The sequence below is a fragment of the Fukomys damarensis genome, unplaced genomic scaffold (genome assembly GCF_012274545.1).
Source record: "Fukomys damarensis isolate Sample0158 unplaced genomic scaffold, DMR_v1.0_HiC HiC_scaffold_28, whole genome shotgun sequence".
NCBI classification, from domain to species: domain Eukaryota; kingdom Metazoa; phylum Chordata; class Mammalia; order Rodentia; family Bathyergidae; genus Fukomys; species Fukomys damarensis.
The window spans coordinates 36,179,621-36,194,279 of NW_022900940.1; the positions used below are offsets into that span (position 1 = coordinate 36,179,621).

Here is a 14,659-nt window from a genome sequence, read left to right on the forward strand (position 1 = left end):
TATGTGTAGTTGTGGGGATTGTGCCCTGCTCCACCTTAGAGATCATCTCTAATATTATAGACCTTTTAAATTTGCATATTCATAATTTCTGGCATTTAGCATTAAGATGTCTTATTTTAATAAAGTAAACATTATGATAAGTTCTCTGAGGAATAGGAGTAAAGGGTGAGAAGGACCAAAAAAACTCAAACAAGGCCATGGATTTAGCTCAGTGGCTCTGCACCTGCCTCACAAGCACAAGGTCCTGAGTTAGATCTCTGGTACCAAAAAGAAGAATTCAATGCTGCTACATGGCCAAGGGTAGACCTGTCCTATCCCACAGGAAAGGTCAGGGCACCGAGGCCAGTAACCAGGCTCTGAATTCTCTGACACGGCTCTTTGAAATAGCTGATTAGTGGTTTATCACACAGTTCATTCACCACTCCCATTGCACCTTTTTAAGGAAAGTTTTTCAGATTTTCCTCTTTTTCAGGCACTGGGTCCTTTCCTGGTGATAGTACAGCTCTGAGCAGGAGCCTCCGAGGAAGCTGGGTTTCCTTTTCTCTCTCAGAGAGCAGCAGTATCAGCAGTCATACCAACAGCTCTTAGGGTTTTGCTTTCCCTGGGGTCAGCTGACTCAGGAGGTCCAGAAGAGCCATCTGGGCCAGGTCCCAGGGGAAGCAGGGCAAAGCATAAAGGGGACATCTCCTTCTCATGCTGCAGCACCCAGGGCGTTGCCATATGGGGAGGACAGAGATGAGAAAGAACTCAGATCCCAGGCAGGTACCTTTTCTTTCAGGTCCTGCCTGCCAAGGCCTACGAGCTTGACACAGGGGGCCAGAGAAAATGAAGCGGGCCAGGAAGCCACGAAGGAAGTTGTGGGGATGAAAAGATGGTCAGAAAACAGAGGAGAGCAGATGCTCAGGGGAAGCCAAGCCAGGAAGGCATCAGGATCAAAGGCCCAATGTGGATATGCATGTCTGTGAAAGACAGAGAGACAGACAGACAGACAGAGAGAAGGTGAAGAGGGGGGAGGAGGAAGGGAAAGAGAGGGAAGAAGAGAAGGTGTGAGAGGGAGAGAGAATGAGGAGAAAGGCTTGGAAATGGGACGGATGGGAGAGCAGGGGACGTTAGAATTTCTTCCTAATCACTGAAGGCTTCTCAGGGAGCTGCCTTTAGTTATAGCAGACACTGACTTCCCTTTATCCTAGAGCGAGGAGCCTCCAGATCTGTGAAACTGCGCCAGTGTGAGAAGCACACATGAAGGACCTGCTGCTTCAGCAGATGTTCCCTCACTGGATGGAAGGTGGGGACGACTGAACGCTTCTTCCTGACCAAATTTCTCAGTGTTCAAATGTTTTTTGTGCACAGTAAAAAGAGCATTGGACTTAGAGTGAGAAAGCCTGATTCAACCACCCGTTAGTCTCTGTGTGCCCTTACGTGTTGTTTCAACTAGGAGCTTCTGTTTCTTTCCTGTCAGAAATAGGAGCAAAATACCTGCCTGAGCTACCTACCTCACAGCAGGGGCAGGGGACACTGGAGAATGCATCTGAAAGAAGTCTCCTAGGGCTACCCTTACATAAGACTTAGTAACGTGAACTGCCAGTTGCTAAATGTGAAGCAAGCGTAGAATACCAGTAGGCAGCGACCCTGAGGGGGTCTCTTCATCATCCCTGGAACTCAGGGGTAATGGTGACATCATGAAGTCGGACAAAATGACCTCCAAGTCCCCGTGAGAGCCATCCATCTGTGATTCTACAAAGGGAATTAAATGGTGAGTGCTCAAGACAGTTGTAGAGTCTGCCTATAGTGATGCATGACCCCTTTATGTGAAAAAGGATCAAAGATGGCAGCCTTGTAGAGTTTGCGCATTTTCTTGTCCTAGGGCTGGTGCTGAATCTATGTATCCAGCCATTTCTTATAAGATGTGAGCCAAGAGTAGGGAGTAATTTGTCACAGAACTGATCAAAACAGATCTACCTGTCTTGGTTTTACTTAGAATTCTGACTGTTCTTGAACCACTGGAAATTGTTGGAAAACTATTAATTTTCTATATGTCATTTGAGATTTCTCCCATTCAGCAGTCTGCTAACTCCCATACCTCCAAGATCCCTTCAAATGAAGTTCATAAATTTTTTCTTATGTGTATGACAATTCCCAAGTTCAAATGAGACAATACATTTTTACCATGGGTAGAAGTGCAAGGTTAGATGTCATATGGCTGTGTTCTAGCATCAACCCTACCAGCCTGGACACCATCAATAGTTTACTGAGGTCCCATTGGTAATAGGCCTACTCGAGTCCCAAGGGCTATACCCAAGGTGGGCCAAGGTGGGCCAAGGTGGGCCAAGGTGGGCCAACCACCAAGCCTTGGCTTTCCAAAGTGGGATATTTAGATCGAAGGTAATAGATGACAGTACATGTTCAGGGAAAATTTTTAGTTGAGCAAGGAAATAGGAAAGAAAATGACATTGCAACAGGGAAAGGAGAGAAATGGTCAAAGAAAAATTTAAACTGCATGATGTGCAGTGCAGACCTCTCCGGCCTGGCTTTAGGTGGAAATCAGAAACTCCCTGCATACACCAGAGAAGCAAAGAATGCTGGCCCTTGATGAAACTTTAGTGCTCACTCTAATGTTTTCTTTTTATGGATCAATAAGTCTATAGCAAGGGTACTTTAATCTCCTCACTCTCAGTTTATGTTACAATCCTATTAAAATTACTGAACGGACGTCAAGGGCAATGATGACATGGTACAGTGCTACACTTCCATGCAACTTAATAGGATTTCAAGTTTTTGCAACTTCATAGAAACTGTTCTCCAGGCCTCCATATCTACTCTATGGTAGAAAAGATGGATGGACAGAAGAACCTGTAACCTCTCTTCTAACTCTAATTTCCTGGGTTTCTTATAAGGCATCTGAAACTTCAAGGTAACCAATAAGACTTTAAGGATGGAGACCCCGGCACTTTTTTCCAACGGTAGAGACTGTTCTGCTGTGTGAGTGGTTGAACCAAGAAACTATTTCTCCCAGTCCCACCCTTGCTCTGCAGACCCTGGGAGAGGAGAGTTACCTGTCACCGGCTATTCTGCTGAGTAGGGGCTCCAGCCAGCCAGGGTGGCACTCACAGTGGGCATCCATGAAGACCAACACATCTCCTGTGGCCCTGGTGGCACCCAGCATCCGGGCCCTGATGGCACCCAGCCGCTTAGTGCTCCTAAGCAACTTCACACCCTCCAGCTGGGCCACATATTCGCTGAGAGCAGATTTGAGTTGTCCTGGAATTGACAGAGTTATGGTCAATGGAGTCACAGATGCCGTAGCCAATGGGATTGTGATGATTATCACCAGGGTCACTGTTTCTCTTAGAACGCATGGTGAGCACAAGGGTCCCAAAATTCAAATGCATTATTACAGTAGGGATTTTGCTAAGAGATAAGATGCTTCCTTAGCTTGGATAGGTCACAGTGCTGCCCACTTGAACCCAGGAGAGATTGTGCAGAACTACGAGAGGATAAAGCTTGCTCATGTTCTCTCAGTGAGAGAGAATATGTCCCCTAAAAATGTAGTACGCTCCTGAATCCCTGTCTCAAGCTCTGCTTCCAGCGAACCCAAGATAAAACAGTGTTCAAGGAAGTTAAAGGCAGAGAGGACATTAAATTTGGCTGCTGGTAAGTCAGTGAGGTGCTGGTGGAAGGGGTCACATTGCAGTGGGAAGGTGAGCCTGTAAGGCAAAGAGTTGTAGGGAGGAAGTGGGGGGTGCTAAAATCTGAGACCAAGAATCTGTAGTGTTTTAGGAAGACTGGTTCCAGAGGGCAAGGGAGATGAAGGCTCTGAAGGAGAAGGTGATGCAAAGGATGAAAGATGATTATTAGGTCTTATGCTCCAAACAGGAAAAACCTAACTGTGTGTGTGCATGCATGTGCATGTGCGTGGCGGTAGCACTCACACGCTAACAGGAACAAGCCAGTGGGAGGGAAGAAGCAGAGGCTTCCACAGATGCTTGGAAATGGGGAGCTCCAGCCCACTAAGATCTCCCCAAGGGTGAGGAGGGTACCTCATGTATCTCTGCTGCTCCAACCCCTAGTGCAGGGCCTGGCTGCAGCTGGGACTCAACACGTGTATTGAGTAGAACTGAGCAAACAGTGAGAATTTGCCCCAGTGTCCCAACCCAGAGGTGGTCTTAACTGTGACCAAATGTGACTTTAGCTGGGCGTGGTGGCGCATGCCTGTAATCCCAGCACTCGGCAGGCTGAGGCAGGAGGATCACTGTGAGTTTGAGACCAGCCTGGGACACATAATGGGTTCCAGGTCAGTCTCAACTACATAGTGAGACCCTGTCTCAAAAAAACAAAACAAAACAAAAAAGAACACATGTGGCTGGGTTGCTTTGAGAGCTGGATCTCTAGGCAGATGCAAGTAGGGGAAGAGGCTGTCATCCTCACCCAGGAGCCCCCTCCAGACTCCTGGCCCTCCTTCCCCGAGAGCGTCCTTCTGAGCATCACAGGCTTTCTGCATGTCCAGAGCAGTGGACGCAAGGATCCATAGCTCCTTGGCTACACAGATCCCCACTTCATGGCTGTCACATCTCTCAGGGGTAAAGTGTGCTGCTTTACTACCTTATAATTACTTTTCTGCTAAGTCGTTAGTCCCGTTCTACTCCCTAGACAGAAGCCTCTGTTAGTCAAGCAATTAAAATTTCTGAATCTGCACATCTGAGAACCAGCCCTTTATGAGTTCACTGAATTGAACACTGCTAATCAACTTCTCCAAGGGAGAATGAATATTCTCCCTTCCACTTCTCTCACAGAACTTTGATTGTGTTCAGAGCAGCTCAAAGTGTACACCTCCCAAGACACTCTTTCGGCTGGTAGATGCTTTGGTAGAAAGACAATAAATGAGAGGATTCTGGGAAACTCTTGTTTTAACTAATATTTTCCCCCTAAAACAACAAACTTAACTGGCCTCTGCCTATCCTCTCTCACTCTTTGCCTTCAGGATTGTGGGTGCAATGTCCAGAGGTAGAGCTGCCCCATTGTGATTAGGAGGCCGAACTATGCTATTAGCATGGCTAAATAGAAAACAGAGGAGCTGGGTCTCTGATGCTGTGTGGAGCTGCCATACTAGTTCAATACTGCCAACCTACAGGCTTCCGGGGGAGATCAAAAAGAACTGCTAGACTGTAAGGGTGGTTTGATCTTCTCAGAGTTTTTGAAGCAAGAAAGACCACATGACTTGGAGTAGAGTGCTCAGTAGCTGGTATGATCCTAGACCCGTTCCTCCCAGAAAACAGCAATAGTGATGAATTCCGTTTGCCAGACCCTATGATGGGCTAGGAGTCCCATGCATCTCCTCATTTAGCAATTGAATGTGGAAGTTATTACTGAGATGAGTAACTGGAAGCTCACCATGACGACTATGCCGCACTGTCGTGACCACAGCGGACAGCAGCTTGAGGTGGCTCTAGACACCTGGCGGCAGCTTTGTGTCTCGTGTAAAGTGAGGTCGGCGAGCTCTGCACTCAGTGTGGCCATGAGGAGTAAATGAGAACAGCGTCTGTCTTGGCCTTTGTCTGAGCTCTGGGTCCGAGAGAAGTGACCTAGGGCCACACGGAGCCAGTACCACCCCTTTCTCTGTGGGAAATGTGGGGCCACTGTCTGGAGAGCCAGCCTAATGGTGAGGGGCACAAGGAGAGCTGGACAGGAGGCAGCAGCTTAGCCTCTGGGCCTGGGATCCAGATAACTGGCAGGGCCAGCGGGGAGCTGAGGATATCCGAGGCAGCTCACTTCCGGACCAGAAGCTCTACTCCCTACACTCCTGAGGGAACCTTTCCTCAAATAGGTTCCAAACCCCCATTTTAGCATGAACCTGACACCCCCAGGGGCCTAGGCCCACCCCAGGGAGCCCAAAGGACAGCCATAGCTACCTTGCTGGCTGAGGTCGTCCACAAGGACGACTTCCTTCAGGAAGGCCCTGGGTGCTGTGTTAAGGATGCTGTGCACTGTCCTCAGGAGGGTGGACCAGGCCTCATCGTGGAAACAGAGGATGACGCTGGCGGTGGGCAGGCTGTCCTCAGGCTGCTGCTGAAGACACCTGCAGAAAGAGACCCAGAGAGCTGTGAGGAAAGGACTACAAGGAGTACTCAGCATCCTCTAACTCACCCCCGGGCAGAGGGGCTGCTCCAGTCAACCCACCCCTCCGTATCCGGAAGCTGTCCTCGATTTCTGCAGATTTCCAAGGAGAGAGATCCCTACACGCCTACCGGTGTGAGGTCCACTAGCTCCACCCTCACATCTGCAGAGCTCCTCTGCCACAGGCCGTCCACACTCCTCCCCTTGCAGCTGAGGGCACCACACATCGGCCCCTACTCTCAGCAGATGACTGCCCTCACCTGTAAGAACAAAACGAACCAGCATCACGAGGCTACTGTGAGGCTTGCACAGGCTCATGCTCATTGTTAACTATCCCTGAGCATTAATCTTAATCCATTCAAAGGCAGGACAGCAATGATTTGTGTATTCCTACCACCTAACACAATATCTGGTGCACAATGAATGTTAGTCTATTATTAGTAGTAGTATTAAAGAAGAGACCAAGTTTAAACATTTGTAGTATTAACAACACAATAGACCCATCTGAACATATTACTGCAAGTTCACCCTATAAGAAGTCTGTGGATTGGGCTACCTACCCTCCATTTCCGGATGAAGGAGCTAAGGCTAAGAAAGGAGGCAAAGTCACTGAGGAGTGCTAGAGCTGGCTATTCTATCTTCAGTGCCTTCCTGTACTTTCCGCTTAGTGGGCTGGGACTGGAAACATGCGGGGGAGGGGGTGTATGGTGCTGTCCGCTCTGAACCCTCTCGCTTTGGGAGATGCTTGGCATGGGCTTTGCTTCAGGTTTGTGGGGAGTCTGAGCCCGTCTACTGCTGCTGAGTGAAGTGTCACAACAATCTCATAGGCAGAGAGGTTCACAGAAGGTGCCTTCCCAAAACACTTCTTCCTGGGTCACAGCTGCTATAGGACCTAGAAAGAGGGGTACCTCAAGACCTCAAACTTGCAGTACTTAAAGGCATTTATGAAGGTAGAACTACAGGCAGAGTGCCTGCCGGACTAAGGCTGGCCCTGGGTGAGGGACAGTGTCCACCATGGGGCTCACTGGGTGAGTTCACCCTGCCTGGTACCACACTCTCCGGGACTGAGGTCTCTCAAAGCACCGGAGACCTGAGGCGACTCTCGGGAAGAGTCCTGTGTAGGGGGGACCACTAGTGCTAGGAAACACTTTTAAATAGTAGGAAGCCATTCCTAGATGCATAAAAAGCATGGGTAGACACCTCATAAATTAGCTAATTATTTTGTTAGTTTATATATTTTTATACTGTTTCTTTCCATAAAGGACTTGAAGTTGCTCGTAAGAATTATATAAAAATAATAAAACAATAAAAATAAGGAGGAAAATTCAGAATCCAGGAAATATAAGTAAGAGTAGAAAGTCAGCATTTAGAGAAAGAACATAAATATATAAGGCAATACAGCCAAAGTATTTCTAGAATGAATTTCAGATTTTATTCTGAGAGTCTCGGTAGCTAAAGTAAAATGGAAGGTATATTCTACAACAGACTTATCACTAGCAGAGAAGTTACATATCAGGTTGCTTTTAAAAATATTTCAGCTTTCAACTTATAAACTTGCATTTTGAAACAGTAAAAGACTCACAAGAGGGGCAGGAATCATAAAAAATTCCCTTGCTTCCTTCCCCCAGCTTCTCCCAATGATCTCTTACAAAACCACCAACAATGAACAGAAAGAACATCGTGGAATCTGACATTGTTCAATACCATTGCTTGGATTTTACTAGTTTTTACAACTAACACTAATTTTTTGAAGCTGTTCCTATGGATTTTAGTGGGGGAAAAGTCCCTAAGTAGATGACAGGTCCTTAGAACCATCCTTAAGACAAACACAGTTATGAACTTTGACAGTATGAGTTCAGAGCTACTGAAATAATGTGTCCAAAGTGGGACCAGCAAACCTGTAAAGCTTAGGAAGGTAAGGGAGAGCCCCTGCAGCACGTGACAATCTTTGCTGATTCTCTCACTGCCCCATCCCCTGCCTGAGTGTTCCTCCTCCAATCCACGAGATTTTCAGAATCTCTCCTCCGTCCTCAGAGATGCACAGGACTGCTCAAAAGCAGAGAGTCCTTCGTGCCGTCTTCTCTTCCTTTGCGGCCGTGGGTAATGGCAAATCCAGGGGTCCTAGGATTGAGACCGGTAGCTTGCATCAGTAGATTCAGTGGGTATGGAAAACCCACACTATTACTTGGGCATCTATTTTCTAAGTCGGGAAAAGGGTTTGGGGACAGAGAAGCCCAGATCTGGAACTCCTGTGAGGGTATTTAATAGAGCGTACCCCTCCCTATTCTCAGTTTCAGTCCATAGAATGTGAGACTTGGAAATAAGATAAATACACGTGTATATCCTTATAATAAAGTGGTCAAAAGGACTTGGACTTTGGAATCTGGCATATTTGAATCTTTACTGTGTTGCTTCCTGAGTTTTGTTCCCTTTGGTAATATCGGTTTCCTCGTTTGAAAAATATGGACAATAATATTTATCTTTTGGGCCTGTTGTGAGAGTCGAGGAATAATAATAAGCACCCAATAGGCCGTGACCATTTCCTTGCCATATTGGAAAAAGATAAGATGTAATTAAAACAAATATGGCATCCGTGATCATCTTGCTAAACTACCACTATCTTTAGACAACTACTCTACAGTGTGGGATGCCTGCCAACCTACTTTCATATTTGGGTTTCCTCCTGTGCATGCCAGGAAGGCCAACATTGGCCCCTTCAGAGCTTTTGTGAGGAATAAGTCTGACTAAGTGCTTAGCATCTGGCATGTAATAGGGACTCACTCCTTCAAAAAAAAAAAATTCTTATTCAAACTCTAGCTCTGTTAAACCAGACTTCCTGCACAGAGATAGGAGAGCATCCTGCTTTGCTGAATAGTCGGTGGCCATGACTTCTCTTTGGCCTCTTGAAATATTCTCTGCAGAGGAGGAGTCTGGCCTGGCAGTTCAGGTTGGAGATGCTGGAACTCTGCCACTTGCCAGCTATAAAAATGATCTGGGCAACTCATTTACCTTGGTTTCCTTGGGATGGGAATAACAACACACACTCTAGGACCACTTGTGAAGGTTAGACGACGTTTATAAAACATTAGGAAAAGCACTGTGTTTGCTGCCATTATGAATAGACAAATCCTTCCTTACTAGAAGAGGCAGCTCTAAGGCTCTTCCAGACTGGAAATTTGATGTTCTTGATTGTTTTGGGTCCTTTTTCTGGTAGATGGAAAATCGGGAGAGCAGATATTTCAAAGAGCATTTCATAGACTCCTCTGGAACCTGAATTTTCTGGGTCTTATGAAGAGATGTAACTGTGTTTTCATAGAGAGCGAGAAGTAAGCACATGGCTGGGACAGACCCAACAGGCTGCGAAGGGCTTTTCAGGGCCCCAAGTGCCCGTGAAAGCTCTTAGGAAGCAGAGGGGGACAGGTAGCCATGCTGTGGAGGTGGCTGTCCTGCGGCAGCTCAGAGATGACCATCCCCCTCTCCCAGGGAGGAAGCTCACACAGCCTTCAGGACACAGACTTCTTTGGGCCACCTCTCCAGGCAATTGCGGAAGCATCAGGAGAGCAGAGCTGGAAATAGCCATGGATTAATCTGATGTTTTCAGGGGAGGACTCTGAGTGACCTGGGCCTGCAGCTGCCACCCTTTCAGTTGTGCTCTGCAGTGCACAACTAAACACTATAATCAGAAGGCTGACAAGGCCTTGTGTCTCAGGGCCTGCTAGAGATGCTCTTAAGAGAAGCCAGCAGTCACAGACTGATGATTACTTCTTTTTGAAAGGCAGAGCCTCTGGGAGGTGGGGCCTGTGCGGCTCCCAGACCCTGCAGAAGAGAGTTCATGAATATGCAGGCTCATGGTCATCACCGCAGGGATGGGCCTCATCAGCCATGGGCAGCATGAAGCTGCACAGGGATGGCAACCGGTTAAGCCCTGTCCCTGCCCATGGGGTTGGGTGGCCACAGAGTAAAGGAGGAGGTTGTGTCATTATGATTCCCACGACAGCAGCCAAATCACAACTCCATTCACCTGGCTCCCAAGCCGGGTTAGTTTAGGGTGTCTTAGGAAACAGGTATATGTCAAACGGGGCAGAGGCCAATCTTGGCCCATGGGGTTCAAATCCTGGATCTGCACTTGTGCCATTCGCAAGTGATATAATCTGAGAACTATCCTCCCTTTCAACAATTTCCGGAGGCACAGGCTCAATTTTGTCTTTGGTAATTAATTCTGATTTCCTGCAATGCCTTTGACTCCTCGTACTTAACCTCCCCTGTCAAATGGGGTTATTGGAAGGATCAAATGAGTTCGTGCATGTGAAGTACTTTGCCCATGGTAAGCTCACTCTAAGCGATCAACAAAAGCTTAGTTATTGCAAGCCTCTCACGGGGCTGGATACCTCTCTAGGCCTCACTTACACAATGAGGATAGCAGGTAGAGTGACCTTAGAGGGCTACATGAAGATTCCATAAGCAGAGAACTGGGTTGTGTGCTTTACCCACAGCAAGCTTCCAGCAGCTGAAAGCTATTGTCCTTGTTCAGCTCAGTGTGAGTGCCAACTGACTTCTGCTGCTGTCTAAACGTGCCTGGGATTGTCCTTCAACACAGACTATCCTTCAACACGGAGGAATTGGTCGGGCGTCCTGGGTACAATGGTAGAATTTTCCCATGCTCTATGTCATTTAATCCTCATCCCCACCACTGGGATGTTGCACTGCCTCACCCTAGTAGGCGTAATTCTCAGTGAACACCCATGCCACATACCTTTTGGTGTCGCGCAACATGGCTATAATGTCTACCACATAGGGTCACAGTCAAAGGAAGCCAAGAGACTACAGCCCAAGCTGTAGACTTACTCTCTCTAGAATCCTAGCCTGGCAGTGAAATAATTTTGTGTCATTCAGGTAGCCATGGGGAGCAAAGGCCACTAAGCCCCCTGTTCACATGTGTGGCTTTAGTGGTTTCCATTTTATTTTGTTGATCTAGGCCAACCCCTCCTTGGTATTCGAATCCTTTTCCCATTGTGGAGGGAGCACAAACTCAAATGTCTGCAGAGTGGGCAGGGAGTCAAGGAGACAGCTACAAACCACAATGGCCCACTTGAAAGGAGCAGCTGATGTCACCAGGCAGGAATTCAGCCAAGTTTTGCCAGGTCTCCTTGGTTTTCAGAAAAGCTGAATTGTTTATGTGAAATCCCATGATTTTTAAATGTTGGTCCCCAATCCAATGTTTGTTTGGTACCGGGGATTGAACTCGGGCCCTTGTGCTTGCGAGGCAGGCAGCGGAACCACTGAGCCAAATCCCTGGCCCTATTTGATTTTAATGGTGCGACCAAAGAAATGGGTCACAGGTTGTGACTTATGGCCACTGTTCTGTGACATCTGACAGCTTCTCCTGACCAATCCTGGGGTGAGATGCCTCTTTCATCACAGGCACTTCCTTCTCTCTTTCAGACTTAGTTTGTTAACACCCAGCACACTCTACCCTAAATGCTGAGGCTGACAACACTGAGATGTGTGTTCAACTGTCTCCCTGCATCCTCAGCAGGCCTCAGTGGCTGAAGCAACTGCCTAAAAACACACCATGTGATGCTCACCTACCATCCTCTGCCCCACCTTCCCAGCTTTACCAGGGCTTCCTATGGTCCCTGCAAAACAAATCCTTGCTCCGGGGTCTGCTTTGAAAGTAACCCAAACCAAGAGAGTCCCTGATATCATGAAGCTTATATCTCATTAAGCGGATTACCAAATCCCTCTTCAACAATTGTAGTGAGCATCAGAAGGAGATAGGCAGGAGGGGGGAGTGAAATCAAAGCCAAGACCCAAAAGACACAGTCAAGGGATCTGGCTGGGCATGGCCTTCCTGGCAGGCCTCTGCTAAGGTCCAGGTGTTGCAAGGGGCTTGGCATGTTCCAGGTGTGGGAAATTAGACACAAGGATTGAGGCCCAGCGGGCCTTACCTGTGGACATGAAGGAGGAAGCAGCCAGCTGAGCCTCCTTTGACAACGTGCTGGCACACTGGAACATTGCACATTCCAGAGATGTTAACAATAGCTGAGGTCCAGTTTAGAAAAATACTGACCTGGGTGCACTTTGCAAATAATGAGTAACAGATGAATTTTCCATTAACCAAATTGCTTGCTCCCTTGCCTATGTTGAATAAAAGTGAGGTGAGCCGGGTGTGGTGGCGCACACCTGTAATCGTAGCACTTGAAAGGCTGAGGCAGGAGGATCGTTATGAGTTCGAGACCAGCCTGGGCTACACAGTGAGTTCCAGGTCAGTCTCAACTACATAGTGAGACCCTGTCTCAAAAAACTGAAAAAAAAAAAAAAAAAGTGAGGTGAGCCAGATACTTAGGGCTCTTTGTCCACTAGAGGCAAGAGCCCCCTGGAGCCCTTTCAAAATTATCTCTGTGTCTTTACTCTCATTCACCCTCTCTGGTTAGGTATTCCTGGCAGGCTTCTTTCCTGCACCAGGAACCGAAGGAAAGACATTTTGAATATATTTTTCTTTACTTTGACTACTAATTACAGTAATAGCAATTTTCTATCTTATGGTAAATCTTTTCTAAGCCACTTCAGATTCTTTGCAGGAATAAGGTAGATCAGTCAGCAAACAAATAAGCAAGGAGTAGGTGATCCAGGTAAGAGGCCTCAGGGCAAAGGAGTCACTTCACCTCTCAGCCCCTCAGATTCTGTAGGTCAAGCGGGCTGTGAAAAACTCCTGCTTATATCTACACCCCAGCATTGCTGGGTGAATCAATGAGATAGTAGATAACAAAGGCTTTTGGATTTTGTAAATAATCTCCCCACATGACCACTTAAGCCACACAGAGGCTCCAGAAAGAAATGCATGTTACCTAGTCTTAAATACCGGGGCTAGTTTTGTTGTGCTCCAACTAGATATAGAGTGAATAGTTTACTATCACCTTTTGTACGTGTCACTTAAGTGTCCAGAGTCCACCCCCAACCTCACTGGTTCATCTGAGGGGCAACAGAGAGGGAAGGCTTTGGTATCAAATCAATCCAGGTTCGTATTCTGGCCTTATTGTTTACCTTCCTGCTTAGCCAACAGAGGATGCTGGTACTTTTTCTGGCCCAGGGATGTGGCCTGGATTACATGACATGATCCTGGCCCCAAAGAGCATTTGCATGCACGTTAACTTTGTATGTTCATGGGTCGAGATCAGCGGAGTCTGAGGTCTTGGTCTGTACACAGATGCACACTCTGTCTCTGTGCTGCTCCGGGGCTCCCTGGTAGCTTGGGAGACACACTTGGATGACACTTTGAAAAGGTTGAGTCACAGCACTGCAACCAGAGGGCCAGGCTGTAGCTCTAATACTCCCTGCACTTCCCCTCACCTGGCCAGAGTACAAAGGTATCATTTGACTTTTCCAAAGCTGTCTTAGGGTACCGATTCCCAGGCCCCACCAAATAAGCAAAGGCTCCCCACTCTGGTGGGCTTGTGTGTCTCGGCCCTGATCCTACAATTGTAACAGCCTGGTTGCTTGTTTATACTCCCCAGTACACCCCATTCGCCTTACTTGTAATAATTGTTACATGAATATTTGTCCAATAAATGAAGGAAGATACCATTCCTTTCTCAAGGGTGTATAGACTGGTTGTCAATATTAAAAAAAAAAGTAACAGCATGGAACCACTTTCCCTCATTATGAGAAAATCAGATCGTTGAGTCCAGCCTGTCTAGCTTCTAGGACTCATCTTGGAAGTACCAACTCCTGGGTCAGGTATGGAAGGTAGGGGCTGGGACACAGCCTTGGAGATGAGCCAATAGAGGGGTGGAAACAGTAGCTCACGGGTGAGACTGAAGTATAGAAAGATCCAGAGTTTATGGCTTAGGCTGTTGCTCCCAGTCTGCTATTCGTCCCTAGTGGACACAGGCCATGAAAGGGGCATGCAGTCCCTCTTCTTTGTGGGGGTTCTCTGATATCCCCCAGTTTGCTATGAAGGGGCTCCAGACCATCCTGGCTTCTAGCTCTGGACCACAGACAGGCTCCAAATGAGATTCATCAGTCTGAACACTGACCAGAGGCCTAGAAGTGTCTGGAGTAACACCCCACCTACCAGGGCCAGCCTTCCCCGAAGACTGGAACTTTTCAGTTCCTCTGTCTTAGGACGTACAGAGGGGCCCACAGCTGACAGCAGATTAAATCCACGCACCGACCTAAGGGTGGGCAGCAGAAGCCAAGAGGTAGCCTGGTGCCTCTCCGCTGTATACCTGAATCACCAGGATCTTGTTAAATGACAACAAGCAACCAGCAGGTTGGGATGGGGCCTGAAGGTGTGCATTTTGGAGGAGGGCCCAGGTGAGGTTGGCCCCCAACCACAGACTGAGAGGGGGAAGTGGTCAGTAACAGCAAGACAGTACTAGGTAAGTTTACAAGGGCAGAACACTGGATGTCGGGAAGGCCCTCCAAACAGCTGCATCGCGAATGTCCCACCGCCTGCCTCCTCCAGTTTTGCCTCACTGTTCCCCTTCCTCCCTGCTTTTCTTTCCTTGGTAAGATCACATCACCTAATAAGCTTCAAACTCCAACA

General features: G+C 47.6%; 1 protein-coding gene across 1 annotated transcript in view; it reads right to left on the reverse strand.

Moving 5' to 3' along the window:
* The window catches only part of Galnt15 (polypeptide N-acetylgalactosaminyltransferase 15), a 192,091-nt gene that overhangs the window by 20,006 nt on the left and 157,426 nt on the right, over window positions 1-14,659 (reverse strand). The window contains exons 16-17 of the mRNA XM_033756961.1: window positions 5,907-6,073; window positions 3,054-3,258 (exon numbers count right to left, since the gene is read on the reverse strand). Of these exons, the coding sequence (XP_033612852.1) occupies window positions 3,054-3,258; window positions 5,907-6,073 (372 nt within the window). The remainder of the gene's footprint in view (window positions 1-3,053; window positions 3,259-5,906; window positions 6,074-14,659) is intronic.